Here is a 23,867-nt window from a genome sequence, read left to right as displayed (position 1 = left end):
AGCACTGAAAGAACATTGATTCTGAAATGGTTCACCTATTTCTTGATAAATGATAGAAAATAATACTGTTTTTCAGGGTTGCATCTAAACTACGTCCATCAGACTGTCATGAAATATCCTGTGTGCTCCTATTTGAAAATAAATTTTAGTATCCTGTTGGTTAACTCCACAGATTACAGCTGAAGTGTTGTATAACAATGTATTGTGTGAATCTTTGTGTAGCACAGAAGACCTCATCTGTGTACTGCTACTGTGCTTCCTGAGAATTTTTTGTTTTGAATTGTATTCATCTTGCATTGCTTCAGACATTTAAAAGTTGTGTTTCTCCTTTGCAATCCAATTAGAGAGATGGGCATTTCTGGGGAGTTACTCATGTGACATCTCTTTTTAATGTGTGCATTCAAGATAAAGCTAGGGGAGAATCGATTTAAATGTGTAGCTGGTAATTGCAAAAATAAAAGCAGATGAATTCCACCTTTGTTTCTGTATTAGGGCTAGTTGTTACATGTCTAACTTGATGTTCAAAACATTAGACAAAAATGAAAAAAAAAAAAAACAACTTTCAGATTTTATATATATATATATATATATATACACACATACTGAATAGGAGTGACTGAGCCTGACAGTAATAGTACAGTTAGTTTGGATGGAAGGCAGATAATTTTATTGTACTTCTTATGCAAAGCAGTTGGGGGGGGTTAGCTGAAACTACAAATAATCTTTTGCTTACTCTGGAAAAATTGATTTACATAGCATAAATATTACTTTAAATAAAATGACTGTAATGTAATTTAAGAATAATTTATGTTGAGGTAGAATATGCTGTTCGGCTGTACATTTCTGTGCAAATAGAAAATAAAATTTTGGGAGTGATATTTTAGGACAGTTGTACTTCGAGGGGAGAGTTCAGTATTTTTAAGCATTAATTTTTGTAATCTTACTTTAGTATTTTTGTGGCAGTTAGCAATTGCAAAAGGAATCATATACGTTTTTATGAGGTTCAAGTATTATAAAGATGTTCTTTTTTCTTTTTTTTTTTTTTTAGGTGCTGAAATGTGAAGTAGAGCTAATGGCCAAAATGGCAAAAACCATTGACGGCTTCACTCAGAATCAGACAAGGCTTGTTGTAATTATTGATGGATTGGATGCTTGTGAACAGGACAAAGTCTTACAGATGCTTGATACTGTGAGTTAGATCGCTTTATAGAGATGATCTCTGGCTTTATCTCTTCCATAGATAGACTCAGATGCATCCAGCTATTATGTATTTTCTGCAGATGGAAAGCGTGTATATAGAGTTTGTGTTGTATTGGTCTTTTTTTCACACTTGTGTATGCTGGCATAGCTATAACACTAGGAGCAATGGCTTTCAGAAATCGGAAATTAAATCACAGCACTAGACATGTTAATTTGCTAAATATTTTCAAATCAACAGGTGTACATTATTGAAAATTAGTATCCTATTGAAACAAACTTAGATTGTTTGGAGAGGTTTGTCATACTTACTTTCAAAGTACTTCAGGTGAAAAATACTTAAATGCTAAATATTTGAGGGGGACGGAAGGGGCCTATGACATCCACCCGTAATATTTTCTTGGTAATGACTTCTACTTTAAGTACTTTTGCTGATGTGTTAAGTATGTTTATTTCTAATTCTGTACGAGTACCTAACATTAGATGTCAGTTATTCCAATATGAGATATCTTTGTGCATCCATTGTCCTTTCAAGTTTATAACTAGGACAGAGTGAATATAACGTGTTGAGTCAGATGTTCAAATGATCCACAGTTACTAACAAGGCTTACTGTCTACTTTCTTACAGGTGCGAGTCTTGTTTTCCAAAGGCCCATTTATTGCTATTTTTGCAAGTGACCCACACATCATAATAAAGGCTATTAACCAGAATCTCAACAGTGTTCTACGGGATTCTAACATAAATGGACATGATTACATGCGAAATATAGTCCATCTGCCTGTTTTTCTAAATAGCCGAGGGCTCAGTAATGCGAAAAAGCTGATGGTAGCTTCAACAACCAATGGAGATGTTCCTTATACAGATAATGCAGGTAAAGTTACCCAGGAGGATGGTACGAAAGTTACAAAACCAGCGATAAAATCCGTTTCCTGGAACAAACTATTTAAAAAATTGGTAGATCATTAATGTTACTTCATAGTCAAATATATGTGAATGGAGAAAATGCTTTTTTTGTCCCCTCTGACAGGGTTGCATGAAGAGGTTGACAGAAGAGTTTCTCAGAACAGCCTTGGAGAGATGACCAAACTTGGTAGCAAAACTGCTCTCAATAGGCGGGTGAGAGAGATTTTATACTAAAACGGCTAATACTAGTAATACTTCTTTTTTTCACCTCATGTTTCTTTAATGCATTTACTGGTGTCAACTTTGAAGACTTATCAAACCATTCATGTGAAATTAATACATGATACATTAATACATGAACACATTTTCCTACATGATCCATGTAGGAAAAGTACATTTTTAAATCAGTAGACTGATGCTGCCTCAAAGAGGATAAATATATATAGATATCACATATATATTTAGAAAGGTTTTAACTTTATTGTAAAGTAAAATTCAGTTAATTTAGAGTACATAGAAGTTCTTGATACTGATCAGTATTCCTTTCTTTTTTTTCTGTAAGGATACTTATCGAAGACGGCAGATGCAACGTACCATTACCCGCCAAATGTCTTTTGATTTGACAAAGCTTTTGGTTACAGAGGATTGGTTCAGTGATATCAGTCCTCAGACCATGAGAAGATTACTAAATATAGTTTCAGTGACAGGTAAGTGTGGCCCATAATTTTTTTGCTGTGAAAAGCCAATATCAGCTTTCTAGGAATGATCAAATTCTGTCGTTTTCGGTGTTCCAGGCTTTGTATTCTGAATGTTTATGAGTAGGTTGTAGACCCTTGTAGAAAATTACCTTTGTTCACACTAGTGAAACAAATAATATTAACAGTTTCTAAGACTAATTGGAAAATGTAAGGGATACACAGATCTATCAGGTGTATTGTCCTTAAAACTTCAGAATATTTTAATACTATTTAACTTGCATATTTAGTATAATAAGTTACGTTCATTAGATAGGTTAGGATCCAAACAGGTAGGTTAATTAAGGAGAACATCTTGCCCCTGGTAAACAAACTTCATAGCTCATAAAATTGAGTAGCATAGTAATTGAGCAGACAGTAAATGGTTATTCTTCTACTTAGAGCTGAGTTCTGTGAAAGCACAGTTAGCATTTTTAAGATTTGAAATAGCTAAGAGAAAAAACGTTGCATTTACTGCACATATGTTTGCCTTTGTTTTCTTTTTTTCTCTGCATCTAATCTTACAGCAATTGTAGCTTTCCCACTGGCCCCTGAGATATCAGTGGTGTTCTAGGGTCAACTGTTGTACCTTTGAGCTCTTCTATAACATTGATTCTAGTTACAGATTCCTATGCCTCATTTTAGAGGGGGTCTTGAAAGATTATGTTAATCCTACTGCCTACAGCTCCTCTGCTGCAGAACTCTTACCTTGAATAAAATAGTTTACTTGTTTTTATGCCATTTCAACTCTTTTAATTTGAGGACCTGGTCTTATGGTAAAAGACCTCACTAAATGATGAGTAGTATTGCACTGTACAGCTGGAGAACAAAGTGAATAATAGTGTGCTTTGAAGGCGAAGAGCACTGCTCTATTTGAACATTAATCAAATTATCATAAGCTCTAGCGTATGTTGATGAAAATAGAATTCTAAAAGTTCTTACTTCAGTATGCCTAATGAAATTTGATTGCTAGGAAGACTATGATCCAATTCTATCCTACCTACCTTATATTAGCAATAAAAGGTTATATTAAATGACCTGTCTTTTTAGATTAATACTTAATGCTTAAATAATCTCTTAAATTTCTAATGAGAGCTGAATCATTTGAGGGAGAATTTTAGTAATAAAACTTTAACAGGTGTGAAAATACTGCAATTCTCTGCATGCGTATTAAGCATGGGTTCAACAGATTCAGCATTAAGTTCGACATCGGGTGATTGTAGCTGTATTGCCTGTGCTGGGTACAGGTCAGAAATCACCCTGTCACCATTGCATGGCACATAGCTGGAGCTAATAAACCTGCTGCAGCTATTGCGGGTCTCACGTAGGGTGTTTGTTTTACCAGTGGGTGCACAGAGTAATGATCCAAGCCAAACTTGAACTGATTCTCGCTGATTTATTTAGCTGCAGAAACCTGCTACAGCAATATCAGTGCTGCATCCAGTGCCCATTTTAACACTGCATTCGAGAGAACAAAATTTCCTGATTGGTGGAACTGGTTCAGGTCTGATGTAGACTTGAGGTGATCTTCTCTGTGGGAAGTATGACACAAAGACGCAGTTGTATGTCTGTGAGCTGAGCTTCAGCTCTGTCCAACCAGCTTGCATAACACAGAGTTGCTGGCTGTCTCTGAAGTTGCATTCCCAGTGCTTGCATTGTTCAGAGAAATTGTCTGAATATCTCAATTATATTATTATAATTGAGATATTAAGATGATAATATAATTGAGATAGTCTTAATATCTCAATTGTAATAATATAATCTTAATATCTCAATTTATATACAATTTCTCTTGAAATATCCGTACACTCAGATTATAAAGAATTGAATGTAACTGCTGTTCTAAAATAAGTAAAAATACAAAAAAAAAACCAACAAACCAAAACAACAAAAAAAAAACTATGGCTTGTTTTCTGTTCCATTAATTTAATGCTAATATAATTGATAGAAGAATGTTAATGGCTTTTTTTTCCTGTTGATCTTTGTATCTAGTGATGACTTACGTGAAAACAGACCTTTCAAAAGGGAAAGTGTTAAAAAAAAAAAAAAAAAAAGCACCAACCTTCCTGTGTTTTTTTCCTGCTTTCTTGTTGTATTAGGTCGCTTATTGAGAGCTAATCAGATCACGTTCAATTGGGATAGGCTGGCCAGTTGGATCAATCTCACAGAGCAGTGGCCGTACAGAACATCGTGGCTCATACTGCATCTTGAAGAGACTGAAGGTGTTCCAGATCAGCTGACTTTGAAAACCATATATGAGAGGTAGGTGTTATTCTGATAATAGTATGTACTTTCAATTATTAAAATAATCATTACTAATGTTTATTGGAATAGCATGGCTTTCCAACAGCTACCAAGTTGTAATCTAGAATTTGTACAGTCTTACTCTCTTCTGTTAACTTCTGGCAACTTTTAAAATGACTTTCATTGCTATGTAATACACCACGTAAAGATGTATGCTTTATATTAAAAGCAAAGAAAAATATATTGGAATTCTTTTATGGATAGCTGGCTGTGCTTCTGTTTCATGATACAATTTTCATCTTTACCATGGTCAGGACAGAAGTTTTTTCTAGTTAGAAATCAGAATCTGAACTGAGTTCTATAGACTGTCTTTACTGGTAAAGATCTCTGGAGTTTCAGTGCTCTCTAGGTGTGCTTGAGGATATAGCAGTGCCTTTTGCCGCAGCTAAGAAATATGCGGGTTAAACATGGCTTTCTTTCTTGGTTGCTGATAGAGTTGCTGTCCATAAGTGCTATCCAGGTATTGCAGCTGAGAGGAAGTGGTGCCTGTGTTGCCAGTGAATGCGCCTCTCTAGAACCTGGCTGCTTTTAAGAAAGGAAATGTGAATTGTGGCAGATGACTTGGTGACAGGAGGAGGAATAAAAAGAGAGAATGTGGCTGGGAGTTAGGCCCTTTGGGGGGCAGGGGTGCAAGCAGAATCTGAGGATTAAAGTTAGTGAAAGGAAGTAGAATTTGACTTTTTCAACACATTTCTGAGATGAGCTGAAATGGTTGAGGTAAAGAGGGAAGACTGGGACTGACTGAAGAAGTTGCCAGAAAATCCAGAGACTTTTCTGTCCAAGTTTATTCTCCTTTGCATTCCTTCCCTGGACACTGCAAATTTTGGGAAGGTGCTCTGGGCTTAGAGCTGAGGAATGGGAGAAGATGAATTGGATGAGGGTCTGGGTTGGGCTGGAAATGGTTGAAGTGTTATGACAATAGAACTAGAATTGATTGGGAAAGAAGGCTGGGATGGTTTGTGTTGGGAAATGCAGTCAGAGAACCCAGAAGGAAGAGGGACAAGGGGGAACTGGTCATGATGAGGCTGAGGACTGAAGATGGATGAAGGCATGTAGTAGACTGGAGTGGCTTTAGGTTGAAGGTGTTGGTGATGAAATACCAAACTTAAGAGGTAAATAAGTGATGATTTAAAAACAAACAAACCCACTTTCCTCTAGAGAATGAATCCACAGTTTCTAGGTCTTGCATTTTCTCTGTGAGTGTAAGGTACCTGAGAAAATGTACTGATTGAAATATGGGGTTCATAAGGCTAGTGTCAGAACTATTTATGTGATCCAGGTGAGTACAATAATTCAGAATCCCTCTCCTCTCATACTCTCCAGTACCCCTGCTGTAGATATTTCTAACTTTATTTAGATTTGCTGTATGGCACGTTTTATAATTTTGTATTTTCATTTTTTATCCAACTATGCTTTCTTACTTAAATGCAGACTGCATCCTTGTCTGGTCTTATTGCTACTAGTCAATGAACCAAGTTCATTGACATTGTTTTTTAGCTATCAGAATCATGTCTGGGGCTGAGCAAACAACTTAATTTTAAGGACAGTTCCTTCCCCCTGCCCCTAATGATTTTTAATTCCAGATCAGTCAGTATGAGAGAAATACATAGGACTACGGATAAGGCCTTGTTTTGTCTTTAAAACTATGGAAAATAGGAAAACCTCAATTGTCTTTCCTTTTAAAGTTATTAAACAGTTTTACACTAAGCCATTTTAGGGCCAAACGAACAGGTGATTTTGTCCTGAGGAAGAAATACAGTCTGTGCCACTATTTCTGAAGGACCTTAACATTATATCTAAGCAAAAACTTTTTATGGATACAGATTCTTTCCTTTATTTTTTTTCTTCATTCGCTGCTGCCATTTATTGCTTAAGGCAAGAGGGTAATCAGCATTGTCAGGTAGTTTACCTGCTGAGGTTTTTTTTAGAATGATTTTTCTAGTCACGTGCAATTTAGTCTCTGTTTTACAATCCAATTTGTACCAGTACACAGTAAACATGGGAGATTCTTACTCTGAAATAAATATGTAAGCACTCCCTTTCCAGTAATGCTAAATTCCAGTTATTTCTGTTTATTTCTTCACCCTGCTGACAGGCTGTATACAGTTGCTTAGCTCTCTTACTTGGGATCTTAATCCTTTCATCATATTGGGTTCTCCTGTAGTGATGTCTCTTGTACTTAGTATGTTGGGACATTGTCAATCTTCTGCTATGTACAATAATACTCTTCTTTCACCAGAGAGCCTTTACATGCTAGCTACAAAGGTATACCTGGAATTAGTTTGTGGGGCTCATTACTGCCTTTTGATTATTAGCAACAGCAGTAATGAATCACTTTGGAGTGATCCAAGTCCAACGCTGTCTACAAGATATACCAATGTGTATGTGGTTTCTGATGAGCCAAAGTAAGTATGAGAGAGCTGAATTATTCTCAGAAACAGGTAGTACAAGTCATTCCAATATAAACTGTTAAATTTGTGGTAAACCACCCTGAGGAGAAGGAAAGGACAGTCATGACTGAAGGTGAAGGACTTATTCGGGCTCTGGATTGTTTGTTGTTAGTAGAGAGACTTGAATGGCTGGTACTCAGTGCCAACTGGAGTGTGTGAGGATTCATTAGTTCAGGCGTGGAGGGGTTGCATGAGTCCTCTTGTGCTGTTTTGCCTCTTGCTGCGTAGGTTGTGTTTGGAAGTAGTATAGCCACTGGAGTAGCTTGCCGATGCATTACATAAGCATTAATAAACTTTTAAATCCATTTATAGTGTGTAAAGGATCTGTAATGTGAAGAACCCTGTACCATACAGTGGAACAGGGAAGGTAATGATCGTCTTCAGGTAATGCTTGTTTGTATTGGTATCTGCAACACCAGGAAAGCAAGGGAAAGGCCAAGAAGACCTATATTCAGGATCCTCTTCTGCAAAGAAATACCAACAGGACAATTTGATATGGAAATAATAAAAACTACAAGGAAGTTGGCTATTTTTAACCAATAAAAAAAAAATCATAACATTGCTACATGCTCAGGAAGAGAGGTGATGTCTCTCTCACCCACTTCTGTTGAACCTGTGTAAGGAACTAAATATACAACTCTCCTGATGTAGTGATAAAGCTGAGGTCTCATCTGTCTGATGACTTGGATGATTATATTTACCATATGCTGAGTATGAAAAGGTCTATGAACTCTTTTCCAGGATTATCTGATGCTCTAAAAATTGTTTTATCCAAAATAATCCTTTCTATGTCATTGCTGTTCTTTATCTACTACTGTTTGAAATAATTTGGCTTGAATATCTGCTTCTGTATCAGTTCAAAAGGGGGTATTTAGTTTAGCTCTTCTTTTAGAACTTCAATTTCTGTTTCCTTAGGTTTTCTAGTTCGTAAAAACAGCTTTCCCATTTGGAGTCTTGTGAATAGATACCAATTTTGATACTTATATAATTTCTGCTCCTGAACTGTGTTCTTGGTACTACTTCTCTGGCTATTATTCTGGAAGGATTTTTTGAGAACATTTCAGTACTTTAGAACAGGATCAAGAATATAACTTGCCTAGTGTTGAATAGCTTGTGTCAGAATACTTCTTGTTGTGATGCTGCAAATTATTCTTTGAGTTTGATGCATTTCTTAATCCTGAGTGTGTGAGGAGAGGGCTCTGCTTGGGCACCTCCTTTTGAGGGTGGCAATTTTGGAGGTTCTGTTAAACCTATAGGAGTCTTCAGCATTTGATCACTTTCTCCATATGAGGAAAATGCTTTAATATTATAGTCACTTTTTTTCAACTTGAATAGTTCCTGTGTTACAGAGCTTATGAGTTGCAAAGCTTCCCTTACAGTCAGAGCTCTTCCTCTGAGCGGCAGATCGTGTGGGGCAGGAGGCTAACCCGACGGATAGATCTGCTATAGGTACCCGCAATTGAAGAGTTGCAACAGATATCTTGTGCCTGCGCGGAGGGTATGACAGGTGGTAATAACATCTTGTTTTACTGCTGTATCTGTGGAAGCAGGTTACGGCCAGCTTTTCAGTGTGCAGTGCAGTCTGTGCTGTAGGGAGTGTGATGCTGTGGGGCTGTGCCGGCAGGTGGCACTAGCAGAATACCTGTCTGCCCCATGCAGCGCTCACAGCTTCTTGTTCGTCTGAGGGTTGTCAGTGTTCATATTTAAAATTAGTGATCTTCTTCACTAGATGCTTTTTCTTTTCCAGTATTATTTCAGAGAACAAGGAGTGCATTCACAGCATATAAAACTAAAGGAAAAGAATCCAAATGGTCATCAAGCATTAAGAAATGGAAGAATAAAATCAGTGCATACACAGAAGGGAATTAACTGCAAATAAAATACATGATTTTAAATGATCATATGCTATTTTTCCACAGAGGAATCTTGTCTTGTAATATCCAGAACTTAATTTTGTAAACTCTGTAGACAGGTATGTAGCAAAGGGGAGGGCCGCTTTCTGTCACATCTTGCTGTTGTCTCTCGTAGTTCAGTGGAACAGGAAAACTAAAGTAAGGGAACTGAAAGCTGCTCTAGAACTGTGTGTCGGAGTTTGTGTGATGCTGTACTTAGTCACCTCTATCGTACCTTTCACTTGGATGGTATTTGTACCTCTGGAAGATGGCATACAGCTTATGATTCTGTAGGCTGATGTTAGCGAGTGTTGAGTATTGAAAGCTGTGTCTGAAGCTAGTGGGAGCTCTGCTTTCAGTAGCTGAAGTGCTCTGGAAGAAAAAATAAGTATAAAATTTATTGCTAAATAAAAATATCTACATGTCTTTGTTTCGGCTTAAAAAAAAGCTAACTACTATATTATCATGAAGGATTGCTGCAGAAAATAAATTTGCCAGTGCTTTTCTATACTGTGCTGGTGAGTATGGAAGACTATTGATGAGTATGAAAACAGTTCTTCAGGAGTCATATATTTCCTATGTCATACTACTCAGAGATGGGAGATCCTATTGAATGTTGCATGGGCAAGATTTCCCTAAATTGTATAAAACAAAGCAAAACAAAACCCAAGAAAATAAGGCTTCAATTTGCAACACAGGCACATCTCTGTGGACAATCCTTGTGGGCTGGAGTTGCTTAGTTCTCCCTTAGTAACAGGTAGAGGTGCTGGGTTGTAATTTTCCTTTGTTAGAGAGCAGCAAGCACGTTTTGTAATTGTGTCCAATTTTGAAACTAAAAATGTTGAGTCTGTGTTGAATTTCAGTCCAGATTCTGCAGAAAAATATCTTTAATCTTCTTACTGCCTTAAACTGACTTCTTGTGTGGTCTCATTTCTATCCTCTTACTCTCCAGCTATTGCTGGTCTGGATCTTTATGTTCAGCTTTCCAGTTGGTGTACTGATTAGCACCAGTATTTACTGTCTTGGGTTTATCTGTTCCCTTTTCAAGTAATCTTTCACCAACAGGTTTTTCATGCAGTCTCTTTCCTTGTTAGGTTAGTGTGCCATTTTGATTTCTCATCTATTGTGTTCTCCTTCCCCTTTGGTGTTTAGGTTATTCTGTGGTCATTAGCCGCATGTTTTTCCTGGTCTGATTTCATTGTTTTTACCATTTTATTTATAACTGTAATACGCAGTTAATATTTCTCTGCATTTACGTTGTGCTGAGTTCTCTTCTGTGTTGCTGTGAAGAGTCTCCCTAATGTCAGTTCTGTGGCAAAATGGCACGTAGAAGTTGCAGAAAAAAATGTTTTTAAAACCCTGAGGTGTAATAAAATACTTGGGCATTCTGTAAATGAAGTTGTCAGAGAATTAAGTTGTCAGATTAAAGTAAGTTTCTTTTGAATGTTAGCAACCGATACCTCTCAGACTTGTAAACTGGCCAACCATGGGAATGTGCTCTTGTTTGAAGACTACATAAAATATCCATGACACCAGAATGAATATGAGTGCCAGGTCTAAATAGAGGATATACTGGGAAAAGCCACAGTGGCTTTTGTAGAGAAGATACATTTCAAGAAATCTGAATTCTCAAATGAGTCAGTGAGTATGTAAAGAATGTGATATAATGTTTGGAAATCTTGGAAGTTCTAAATACTCTTAGTTCAGGATCTTGGTTAAAATCATAGAATCGTGAAGGTTGGAAAAGACCTCCAAGATCATCTGGTCCAACCATCCCCCTACCACCAATATCACCCACTAAACCATGTCCCTAATACATGTACAAATATTAAAATTGAGGGTAATAGCAGTCAAGATTGAGGAAAGCAGAAGGGGGAAGCAAAACATAGGAGACTGATGAGAAACTTGCAGATAAGGTTTAGAAAGATAGTACTTGAGCTCTTTGATGTACCTGTAAATTCTTGGACAGAGGGAGAAAGTACAATGTGGAGAAAAAATCAGGACAACTGTTTTGTGGAGGGTTGTGAAAGTAGCTATGAGCAAATTGCAGATGCAAGTCGTTGTGGTTATATGTATCATAGCATAGCAGGGAAAATGATCTCATCTGTAATCCTGCTAACGTAGTAATGGGCTGTAAATCTGTACCTAGGAAAGGAATTCACAAATCCGTTGCTGATGATTCTCTGAAAAAAAAATATGTTCCGTGCTCAGCAACAGTCAGAAAAGGAAATTGTAGGAATTATTAGCAAAGAAATAAAAGGAAATTATTTTATTAAACAAATCTGTTATGTATCTAAATTCTGAATGCTGGGACTCTAGTCACTGCATTTCAAAAAGGATGTACTAAAGTAGAAGAGATATTACAGAGGATGAGAAGAGCCCTAGTTTCGCTTCATGTTTTTCTGTGAATGTCATCACTGTCCTACTTCCTATGCTGCGAGGAATCCTAGTTTTGCTTTTTCTTGAAAAGAATGTTTTCTCTTCCTTGTTTTGGAGTCTCAAGTTTTCCTAGAGTCTGAGCTGTTTGAGTCATTTCTTTTCCATAGAGACCTTAGTTAATCATTTCAGTTTGAGCTTCTGAGCCATCTTACGTTGTTTGGTACTTTCTACTGTTTTAGGCTATAGAAAGCAGTGACTTGATTTTGATACCATGTGAATTTAATAGTCTTGATGCTAAAACTGATTGAGAGGGAATATCTTATTTTCCTCATTAAGTTTACCCAGTAAATGAGATGGTCTATATAATATGTAAACATCTTTTCATGTCCTCACCATGGCAAGAACTAAAATCTGTTGTGCTTTGTCTATTGGGGGATGTTCCTAGGAGTCACTGAAGTGATTTTGTAACCATCTTGCCAGTAGGCACTTGTCCTTCTGAACTCTGCAGTTGTTAATGAGAGAGGCTGCATGTGTGAGCTACCCAATTCTCTTCTAGATACGGTGGCTTTAGCAGCCTTGTCACTTTTTAAGGCTGCTTGAGGCTCAGCTGACTCAGCTGATTGAAGTCTGTTCCACGTGCTAAGGTTTACATAGTTTTAATAAGGTAAGGTTTACACAGGCACGTATATGCTCTTTGAGTTCAAGAGTGCAATTCAGAAAAAGATCAAACAAACTTATAAACACTTGAAAAACTGCAGATGTCTAAATTTTTACTCCAGAAGATCCTGCAGCATCTACAGTTCTGCCAGTGTGAATGGCCAGAACTGCTAATGAGGGGCCTAAGTTGAGTCTTGCAGTGTTTTCCTTGCATCTAAAGCCTGTTTGGGATCCTTGAGAGACAGTAGCTGATGCCCTTAAAAAGTGAGCACAACTAAGTAAGTATCTTGAACATTTTTACAACAGGAGGAAAAGATCAAATTCAGCATACAACACAGCAGCTAAGGCTAATTTAATTCAAAAATACATATAGCAGGGGAGGAGTGGCGGTGACTATTTTATCTAACATTCTGCGTTTAAAGCAGTTATGCCAGGTGCTGGGGCAGGCTCTATGGCCAGTCGCAGAAACCTTCAGATCCTGGTGAACCTGATGGGTTGCCCAGGCAGGCCTAGACACTACAGTGGAGTGAAATGCCAATTCTCCTTTGAAAGGAAAATGGCAGGGAACAGATTGTGGCCTACCAGGACAATTTAATGACCTGTTTGCTGTGAAGGGCCCCTTGGGTAGGAAGGAAAAAGTCAATGTGAAGTTGATGTTAGTCTGTAAGAATTTCCTCATGGTCATGTCTGGATACCACCGGGGACAGAACATTGACTCAAAAACTTGATATATCCGTGGTGAGTATTTTCCTCTCTCTCATGCAGATGGGATCTAGGTGACTTATCGTTCTGAATATAATTCTAGCCATTACATGGTGAAACAGTAAGAAATAAAACTGAAAACTGGTGTCTAAGGAGGATGCCCTAAGGGAGACCCTGACTCACTATGTTAGTGCTTGGAGAAGAGTCCTTGTCCCCAGAACTGAACTTACATTTTGTTCGATGACACAGTATTTAGGTATTCACGTGGCCTTCTGCTCAAGCGTTTCCTACCGGCTGGTTTTGATCTTGCTCTGCTTGTCATGAGGGATGTTGTGAGGGACATCTTAACCGTCACTCTTTTCCCAGGCTTTGCTGAAACCGAGCTTTGTGAGGATATTGGCAAGTTGTTGCTGGTCCCAGAATTTCTGTGACATGCCTATTCTTAAACTCGTTACGTTCAAAATATTAGAACATTATAGCTTGGCTCAAGATAGAAGAAACTCTCACAAACCATCTGTTCAGATTAGGAGCTCCACCCTTTACTTAATTTCCTTGAAAACATGCTTCTTGGAAGCTGAGGAAAACTATGGCAATCAAGAATCTTAAGTCTTTGAGTTTGAAAAATGAGATATGTCTTCCAGAATGAGAAAATGGTTGTGCTTTCCTCAGTGCCCTAAGTTGCTGTTGTTTTAACATACAATTCATAAATCGGTCTGGCCGAATTTAACCTCTACAGTATTTGCACATACATAGGCATGCCTACCTATAGTGGATGGCAAATCAATGTGCCAAAGCAAAAAACACCAAATTTAGAAGAGTAACATAATAGCTTTCTTTTACTCAGGATTCTTTTTGTCTGCAGGACTAAAGGATCCATGCCAGCCATAGCTCACTTAATACTTTTTTAATGGTTTTACAACTGTTGTAACATTCTAAGGAATAATTTGTAGAAGACATCTGCTCTGTCTGATACATAAATCATGGAAAGTATTGGCATTTCCTGTCTTCATCGGTTCTAGATACTGTCTTTCCAGTTTTAGTATGGGTGTAAGATTTTGCTTTTTTTTTTTTTTCTCCCCAGTCTTTTTATTGAAGGTACCCCTTTTTGGAATTAGACATAGAAACAGTTACCTCTGCTAATGGTAACCAGAGAAAAACTTAGTCTCTTGTTAGTAGACAGTTACTGGACAACTCATCCTCTTTTTCCCCACCCCAGGTTAAATTGGTAAAGACTAATTTAGTAGCAAATCTAACAATGGTTGATTATTGTGAATTTGGAGTTGTATCGCGTGGTTTCACGGGTGCCGTATTTTACTGATAAGTTCAAATCTTTTGTATGATAAGCCCATGTGAACTAAATCAGGAAGTGACTTGGGTTAAAACACTGCTGTTTTACCTGTAGTTGAATATTGGTACTTCATTGTTTACTACTTCAATTCAAGAAAGTGTATTTACAGTGTACTAAAAATACCACCAAGACATAAATGAAATCAATTTCTTTAATAAAATAATTTCATATCATTTAAAAAAAAAAGGAAAATAGTATTCAGTAGCACTAGTAGTAAAATTTATTTTTCCACATATAAAGGCTCATTTATTTTTATAGCAATTTGATGACACATCTGCTTGCTTTATTCAGCTGAAAAGAAAATGTTGGTTCTTGGTGTTTTGTAAAATTGCTTTGTTAAATTATTTTCGAAATCGTTCAACTTTTAACAAATGACATTTGATACTAACATTGGAAAGCAATTTCAGCTAATTAAGTAGATCCTTCTGTAAACCATTGGAACATTAAGATGACAAACTGTTCATTCAGGATTATTTTAATTGGTACAATTATTGTAATTTTGTTGCAATTATGTGTTGAGCTAAAAGCTTTTGTCTAAATCATTTGAGTTTTTTTGTTAATATACATAAGTAAGAAGAAACGGAGTAAAATAAAAACTGAAGATAAGCATTATCTGTCTACTTTTCCATTACAGTGCTTGATACAAGTATCTACTAAATTATTCTTGTAAAAAGTATGTTACATGTTTTCTGCAAATTTCTAGCAATTAAAAATGAGCAAGATCACTTGAAATGTAACTTTTCTAGAAGGTTATTATATTAATTCCAGTTTTGACAGTGTTTAAATACCTTTTAATAGAAAGGGTGAAATTAACTTTTGAGGGATTTGCAACTTGTCTAAAATCTATTGATGTATTAATTTAAGAAGCGTAGCTTTTTAGTGATTATAGAAACCAAAGGTGCCACGTTCATCGCTCTGGCCATAATGTTCTGTGCAATAATCTTTTACCCAGGCCAGGCTTAAATAAATCACTTCTTTTAAGGAGACAATTCATTACTCTTGTAGACCTCACAGTGAGGCATTACCTCTAAATATTTAACCTGCCTTTTGTTTTTTTTCTTAGTTTCCTTTGATTGTCTCGTACTTATAATGTAGGGCACATAGTTATGTTTCTCATGATGCAAATAGTGTGGTCTCAATATTAATAGACAGCATACCAACTGAGTAGTAGATCATCGTTTCCCAGACTGTGTACTAAACAGACCTGCATGAGGCGTGACGTAGCAGAGGCAAAGAGAGTACCAGAGGGCGTGACAAGTAAGAAGGGAGTTCAGATGAGAAGATGCTAGGGAGAGAAAAGGAGTGGAGGAAAAGCTGATCAGAACAACACAGGGAGTTCTCCAAAGCTCTTTTGCCTTCTATTTTTATCTTTGTAATAGACTCATAGAATGCTTTGAGTTGTAAGGGACCTTAAAGATCATATGCTTCCACCACCCACCATGGGCAGGGACACCTTCCACTTGACCGGGTTGCCCAAAGCCCCATTCTTCCTCGTCCTATCCTTACACTCCCTGATGAACAGTCCCTCCCCAGCTTTCCTGTAGGTTCCCTTTAGGTACTGGAAGACCTCTGTAAGGTCTCCCCAGAGCCTTCTCTTCTGAAACAATTCCCTCAGCCTGGCCTCATAGGAGAGGTGCTTGAGCACCGTGGGGGATCCAACCTGGATCCCCCACGGGCAGCAGCTCCTGCCAGGTCACCTGCTCCTGCGTGGTCTCCTCTCCACAGGCTGCAGGTCCGGCCCGGAATCTGCTCCGGCAGGGGTCTTCCACAGGCTGCAGCCTCCGTCACTGCAGGTCCACCTGCTCTACTGTGGTCTCCTCCACGGGCTGCAGCGTGAAACCCTGCTCCGCCGTGGTACTCCATGGGCTGCAGGGGGACAACCTACTTCACCATGGTCCTCGCCACAGGCCGCAGGGGACTTCTGCTCCGGCGCCTGGAGCACCTCTCCCCCTCCTTCTTCACTGACCTTGGTGCCTGCAGGGCTGTTCCTCACTGCTCTCACTCTCCCAGCTGCTGTGTGGCGCAGCGTTTTTTTCCCCTGTCTTAAATATGCTCTCACAGAGGCACAAAACAACATCACTTATTGGCTCAGCTCTGGTCAGCAGTGAGGTCCTTACCAAACATGGGGCAGCTTCTAGATCTTTCTCACAGAAGCCACCCCTATGGCCCCCTGCTACCAAAACCTTGCCATGTAAACACACTACACTTTCTTGTGCTGGTGGCCCCAAAGCTGAATGCAGGACTCCAGGTGGGGTCTCACGAGAGCAGAGCAGAGGGGACCTCCCTTGCCCTGCTGGCTATGCTTTTTTGATGCAGCCCAGGGTACGGTTGGCTTTCTGGGCTGCAAGGGCACATTGCCAGCTCATGTTGAGCTTCTCATCAACCAGCACGCCCAGGTCCTTCTTCTCAGGGCTGCTGTCCATTCTACACCCAGCCTGTATTTTTTCTTATTATTCTGAATTAATTTCCAAATAATTCTTTAAATGCTTACAGAATAGTTTTAATGTGCATTAATGACATCTCTCCCTCTCAAAAAACCAAAGCAAACAAAAAATTTGTGTGTATTTCCAATCCCTGTAAACTCTACTGAGTGATATTAGTTTAGGGTAGAACACAGAAGCCTTAATTTCAGCAACACAAGAAACGATTTCTGGAAACAAGTCTTTTATTTTTAGCCATGTAAGTCAGTTCATGAGGCTTGTGTACTTTGGGGGGAGTCAAAGTTGGGAAGTAAAATTGGAAATAATATCGCTTTGTGCCTGCTGAACATACTTGTCAAAGTTAGAATGTTTATTCAAAAACTCAGAGTATGAGAAAACATTGTGGGGTAAGATGATAAGCTGTAAATGCATCCTTTAGCTATAGACGGCTAGTGGCCTGTGTCTTGTCTCTTAATCTTCAATAAATGCAGTGTATCCGCTTTCTCAGGAAAAACAGGAGATACAATACTTGCTTCATATTCTGAAAAAACTTGTCCTATTTCAGTGGTGTAAAAGCATGTGAGCAGTAACATGGGGTATCAGATTCTTTGGGAGCTGATGGTATTGCTTGCAATGACTTGCTCATGTCACCATGCAATAAATATGTCTCATAGGAAGCTGCTTCAGATGGGCAATGTATGGAGCGGCTCAGGTAATCCAAAGGCTGCATGAAGAAAGTAAAATGTCTTTGGTCCTAGTTGACTTGAATGTTACTAACCTATTGAAGTTCATGTAGTATTAGTGATTGTACCTTTTTGCCTTCCAATTTTGGATGGTGTTTGCAACAGCTTGATAGATTGGTGTCCTCCTTCCTCTGAGAAGTGGAACTCGTGCTTCTGTGAGTGAGGTGTTTGCCCTGGGCTTCCGGAGGAGGACTGCTCTTTTGCCCAATTCTGAAGTTAAACTGTATGCTATGAGGTAGCCCCAGAAAAGAATCCTGTGCTGGAGACGAGGATGACCCATAGCAATTTCTAATCCTATAGGACCTGCAAATATTTGTTGAAATGCTGAAGTCCTACAGGTGAAGGTCTTGAGAGAAAGAAGCCCTGCATAAAGCCGTGAAGTAGCTTTGTAACTGATTTTCTTTGGAGTAAATGCTGAAAACGGTATTCTCATATTTCACTGGTGTGAATGATCTGGTGGGACTTCTCAGTTAGTGAGACATAACTGCTTTTTTGTTTACAGAGCAGTTTTGAGCAGTCTTGAATTCTTCTTTGCTACTCCATTTTGCTGCTTTTCCATTTGTTTAATAAATATATCAATTTCTTAAAATTCTTTTGTCTAGTTGGTTGTGAATGAATTCAGGCAATTGTAGCTGTATTAACATTTTTTTTAATTTTAAAGAGTGCTGAGGTATTCTGGAAAGTTGAATTAAAATCAGACCTTTGTAATATGGATCAGTGGCATCAGCCTTGTAAGGATCAAAATGCTTTTTCTTTCTGAAGTGATCAAAACCAGAGCACTTAGAAGAGGTGCTTCATCTGCTGTTACTTGGCTTGGATACTTAGTTTTGCAAAGAAAGCCTTCCTGAATACCTATGGTAATAGGAGTTTTTAAATAGCTATTGCATCTGTTCAGTGAAGTCTCTGTACTACTTAATATGCACTGAGGGGTTTATAATTTTTGTCTAGATAGCTATGTGAACTATAGCTTCCTTTTTTGCCTTTATTAAAATAAAGCATTGATTCCCTTTTAGTGTTGAGTGCATGATGACTTTTTTTTATTCCTGTTCTTATACAAGCGTGTATGTGAACAAATGTTCTCTTCCAGTGTCCAAACTATCTGTTGCAGTTTGAAAAAAATACTTGCAGTTCACTTGCAGCTCTATTCTTAATATAATGATAGTACTTTAAATGTTACAGAGTGTTTTGTGTGAGAGCTTTTAATCCAGAAGAAATAACACCCTTGTGACTGCAGATACCATCGCTTTTCTGAGCAGATCTGAGAAGAACAGGATAAATAACTTCAGAGCGAAGCATTATATTCTTAGTATCAGTTTATTAGATATTAAGATATCAGATATCTAATTATCAGGTTGTTAAGCATGAAGTTTTTATCTTGCATTCCAGAATGGCCCAGATCTTCAAGGTTTATTCTTAGCATCAGACCTATAGGGAAAAAATGTTTTTGTGTCATTCTGAAAGAGAAATGATTTCATTGTTTTAAGCCTTATCTTAAACTATATTGAGAGAAAAACTTAAAAGGCACGTAATAAATAAAACATGACATGCCTTCTGTTTCTCTATCGCTTAATATTTTTAATTAATTAGGTGTGTTGCTTTTTATGGAGTGCAAAAGTTAAATGACTCTTATTTGCCTGGTTACTTGGTGCTGTAAAAAGCTGAGGAAAAAAAGTTTCGGTGTGTGAAGAGGGAACTTGTAGGATGCCTTTTTTTTCACCTTCAGGGGGAGAGGTTTGGGAAGGGCAGGGAGAACGGCCCTTCCAGGTGTGAGGTCTGGCAGAAATCAACCTTCCACCCGCCAGGGAGCATCAGGACAGGTTGAACCACAGGAGGAGGCAAGCTGGGAGGCGAAGGTGATGGCCAGGCAGGCCTCAAGTTGCGCCAGGGGAGGTTTAGGTTAGGAATGAGGAGACATTTCTTCTCAGAAAGAGCAGTCAAGTGTCGAAACAGGTTGCCCAGGAAGGTGGTGGAGTCACTGACCCTGGGGGTGTTTAAGGAGAGGTTGGATGTGGTGCCTGGGGACATGGTTTAGTGGATGACATTGGTGGTAGTGAGATGGTTGGACCAGGTGATCTTGGAAGTCTTTTCCAACCTTAATGATTCTTTAATTCTATTATTCTAAGGCTGCTCAATGCTTCTGTGTTTTGACCACCACCTGGCTTGGTGGTGCAGGGCCACATCCTGGGGTGGTGACCGTCTCCAGCAGCAGATGGTGAAAGGGCCGGCTGTGTCATGTATAGCCTGACAGCTTAGCATCTTCCTTCAGCCTGTGCCAGCAGCAGTCGGTGCTGTAGGACCATGGTGGTCATCTTCTAAGTCAGTCATGGAAATGCAAGATGAACCAAAGCTAGAAAAAGTTCAGAGCAAATTCACAGTCTTTCGAATGGGAGATAACATGATTTATCTGTGCATCTTTATAACAAATTATTTTATTGGAGGAAAAAAAATCAAGAAATAACCGATCATTATTGGATTATAACTTTTAATCCACACTGAAAACAGTTTTTAATTTTAATGACTAACAGAAAGGCATGTGGAATGAGTTTTTAAGTTTTACTTCTGTCAATGTAATGTTCCATTTTGGTCCCATTCCTTGTAATTTCAGGTAGTTTCTAATGGAAGCAGGCACTCAGCAACACTGGTATTTCTTTTGATGTTTCAGATTGAAAGAGTAATTTTTCTGCTTCAGGAAAATCTAGCCCCAAAAGGAGAATAAGGTGTTCACAGCACTTAATTTTTAGATCTGTGTGCTTATATTCCAGCAAAAGCAACTCTTGAAGTTCTTTACCTGCTAAACTTTTTTTTTTTTCATCTGAGAAGTACAGACACCTATGATTTTGGTGGCTTTTTGCCAAAAGATTATCATTTACATAAATATGTCTTGCAAAGACGTAGCTTAAGCCGTTGAGCTCAGGAGGTTAGAATAGAGACTTCAATCTGTACACCAGCAGTGCGCTATTGGCTTCTGAACAGTAGCTTTGTTCATCATAGTCAGAACACTGTTCACATTCAGACTTAAGTAGAACTGGCATTAAAATTCAGCTAATTTGTTTCATGTGATTCATCAGCTGTGTGTTTTATTTAAATCTGTGTCACATTCTTTTTCGGCATTCTGTTTTCTAGATTTAAGTGTCGAACTAGGCCACTCTTTAACTCTTCGGTCCCTGCCTTAAAAACTGACTTAGTTTAAAACTGGCAAAATGAAAATTCTTGCCTAGAGTACTCAGAGTAAATATGAATAACAGAAATGCATGTTAATGTTCCAGTTTAAGATATATGTTGTTTGATTTAAAAACGTGCATTTAAAGTCAGTTTAATTATAATTTGACCTAAGGCAAAATGGAAAACCCTAAGGTAGCAGCCAAATATTAATGTAAAATAGACAGTTCTCAGAATTTGAGTGTGCAAGTTTTACCTTGATACTGCCCCATGTTAAATTTCTGTCTTTTGACCATTCATTCATTGCTGTGAGGATCATTTAACTCCTGTTAGATATTTCTTTTTTTAAAATGCTAATGGAGGATGAACCGTTTCCATTCTTTGAAATTGTAACCTACTTTTGAGTCTCAAGTTTCTCTTTCTACAGAAACTTCACCTTCTGTTCTAGGGCTGGAGCCCTTGAAGCCTTACATATGGCTTATGTGAATAATCTCATAATGTGAATAATCTCAGTGCTATCTGAAGTGCAGCTCATAATGTTTTGCAGGATCACAACCTTTGTTAGAATAGACTACACCTGCTTTTATACTTGGTTACTTCTCCAGTGTAGGAGTATGTAATATCATTGTGAATAAAGTTATTTGTAGATGATGCTTATAACAGCGTAGTATAGCAGTAGCCTCCATTTCTTAGGTACATGGTCCATTCAGACTAGGTGTTTTCTTTAATACCTAGTAAAATTGAAAGGAATTGAAAGGAATGTAATGCATCAACAGTCCATCATATTGATCATGTCTGACTGTTTTGTTGTTCTCCTCTGTTATTGTATACGTGTGACTTCTTGCCTTTTAAGGAAGGTGAATAATTTAAAAGCAGGTACTGTTTTTTCGTCTCTTTTACTATGAAATCACTCACCGTTGGATTCTGATTAATGTCTAAGATGCCTGACTGTTCCTGTTGGAAGAGATATTAGTTTAAAAGTTAGAATTTTAATTGTGGAATTTCTAATTTATTTATTAGAGTTTGAATGAATGTTTGAGGTTAATGCGGACACATGCTAGCTTGCCCTTACTTCGGATTTGATTTTACTGATCTATAAATTTCTGATCTGATTTTAGTCTTCTGTATGGCTTCTCTGAGATTTCTCTGCAGCTTGCAGCTAGATCAGACTACTTAGAAGTTTGATGGTCTTTTCATATTAGTAAATGCTAAACTGTTCTTTCTGAAGACCATGCAGGTTTTTATAGATTCTCTTCATTTTCCAGCAAACAGGAGAACAGATGCAACTGTACTGGACAGTCTTTTTCCATAGTATTTCATTATGAAAGTCAGAATCTAATGTGGTTTGTTTATAACCTATTTATATTTTTTTCAACCAGAATTTCAAAGAATATCCCAACGACTAAAGACGTTGAACCTCTGCTTGAAATTGATGGAGATATACGGAACTTTGAAGTATTTTTATCTTCCCGAACACCTGTTCTTGTAGCACGTGATGTAAGAACATTTTTGCCATGTACTGTCAACTTAGACCCTAAGCTACGAGAAATCATTGCAGGTGAGTATGCTTTTTCAAATAAATAGAAAGTGACAACTGTATTATTACTTTTCATTTTAGGTGGAGCTACTCTGCATATTACACAGAACACCGATTTGTTCATCAAATCAGAACTTCCTGTCATCTGACCTGGCTTCAGTAGGGTTCATTTCACTCTGTAGCTTTTCTGTAAAGGCCAAATCATAGTAGAGCAAAGCATCTCTTTAAAGTGGGCAAGGTACAAGCGGTAGTCAAAGACAGCTTCAGCAGTTGTGGAAAAACAGCACGTGCTGTCTTTATATTACACAATATTTTATTAGTAGAAATGCGAGTTTACTTTCAGGTCATTGTTAACAATTTTGAGTAGCATCAGTCAGATTCTTTAGAACTGGAGCCAGGGAAACAAAATGGAATGTCTCCTTTTGATGTATTCCCCTACTAGACACCTGTGCAGTTGGTACTTACCAGTCATTTTTCAGTCTGTGTTAGAATGACATTTAAACTGCTCCTAGAGCAAGTATCTGTTTCACAAGTTAGTGTAAACTAGCTTGTAGTCTCAAAAATGAAATCAGATTCAGGTATGTGCTGTTACGCAAAAATGCTCTGCTCAATGACCACTTGCTGCTGAAGTGAACTGCTGTGACCTACAGTATGGCACTGCTTAGGGATTGCTGTTGGGTCTGGAGTAAGGCTAAGGCATCCTAACATGTCCACCTGTTTAAAGATGCTAAAGCTTTGTAGAAAACCGTATCTTTAAAATAGGATCCTGATGAGTTTTTGGTATGGCAGGATCCTAAGTGGGATCTGAAGTTAGGTATTAATGGTTTCCTTTGCTCAGCTGTTTTCTATGTGAAACTTACTTTCTTCAGTCCTCAACTGGAATTCTTTGACTTTTTTTTCCCTAACTTCCTTCTCTGCATTTGATTGCTGCAGTGGGATGGCATGATTTTGTTCACAGAATCACAATATAGTTATGGTGGGAAGGGACCTCCTCGAGGTCATCTGATCCAGCCCCTCTGCTCAAGCAGTGCCACCCAGAGCAGGTTGCCCAGGATCATCTCCAGGTAGCTTTTGAAGATCTACAAGGAGGGAGACTCCGTAGCCTCTCTGAGCAACCCATGCCAGTGCTCCATCACTTGCATAGTAAAGAAGTGTTTCCTGATGTGCAAACGGAACGTCCTGTGTTCCAGTTTGTACCCATTGCCTCTTTTCCTGGTGCTGGGCACCACTGAAAGCCTGTCTCTGTCCTCTTTGCACCCTCCCTTCTGGTATTGATAGACATGGATAAGATCCCCCTGAGCCTCCTCTTCTCCAGGCGGAGCAGCCCCAGCTCTCAGCCTCTCCTCAAAGGAGAGGTACTCCAATCCTTTCATCATCTTGGTAGCCCTTTGGCCTCAGACTCTTTCTGGTTTGTCCACATCTCTCTTGTAGCAGGGGGCCC

At 38.3% G+C, this 23,867-nt stretch overlaps 1 protein-coding gene across 7 annotated transcripts in view; it reads left to right on the top strand.

The window, feature by feature from the left end:
* Window positions 1–23,867, top strand: part of KIDINS220 (kinase D interacting substrate 220) — a 74,708-nt gene that overhangs the window by 29,168 nt on the left and 21,673 nt on the right. For all 7 annotated transcript variants that reach the window (XM_066994908.1, XM_066994906.1, XM_048071343.2 and 4 more), the window contains exons 18-23: window positions 1,049–1,189; window positions 1,826–2,069; window positions 2,226–2,314; window positions 2,664–2,808; window positions 4,935–5,097; window positions 22,269–22,447. In XM_066994908.1, the coding sequence (XP_066851009.1) occupies window positions 1,049–1,189; window positions 1,826–2,069; window positions 2,226–2,314; window positions 2,664–2,808; window positions 4,935–5,097; window positions 22,269–22,447 (961 nt within the window). The remainder of the gene's footprint in view (window positions 1–1,048; window positions 1,190–1,825; window positions 2,070–2,225; window positions 2,315–2,663; window positions 2,809–4,934; window positions 5,098–22,268; window positions 22,448–23,867) is intronic.

The sequence above is a fragment of the Anser cygnoides genome, chromosome 3, assembly GCF_040182565.1.
Source record: "Anser cygnoides isolate HZ-2024a breed goose chromosome 3, Taihu_goose_T2T_genome, whole genome shotgun sequence".
NCBI classification, from domain to species: Eukaryota; Metazoa; Chordata; class Aves; order Anseriformes; family Anatidae; genus Anser; species Anser cygnoides.
This window is presented reverse-complemented; position numbering and strand designations above follow the sequence as displayed.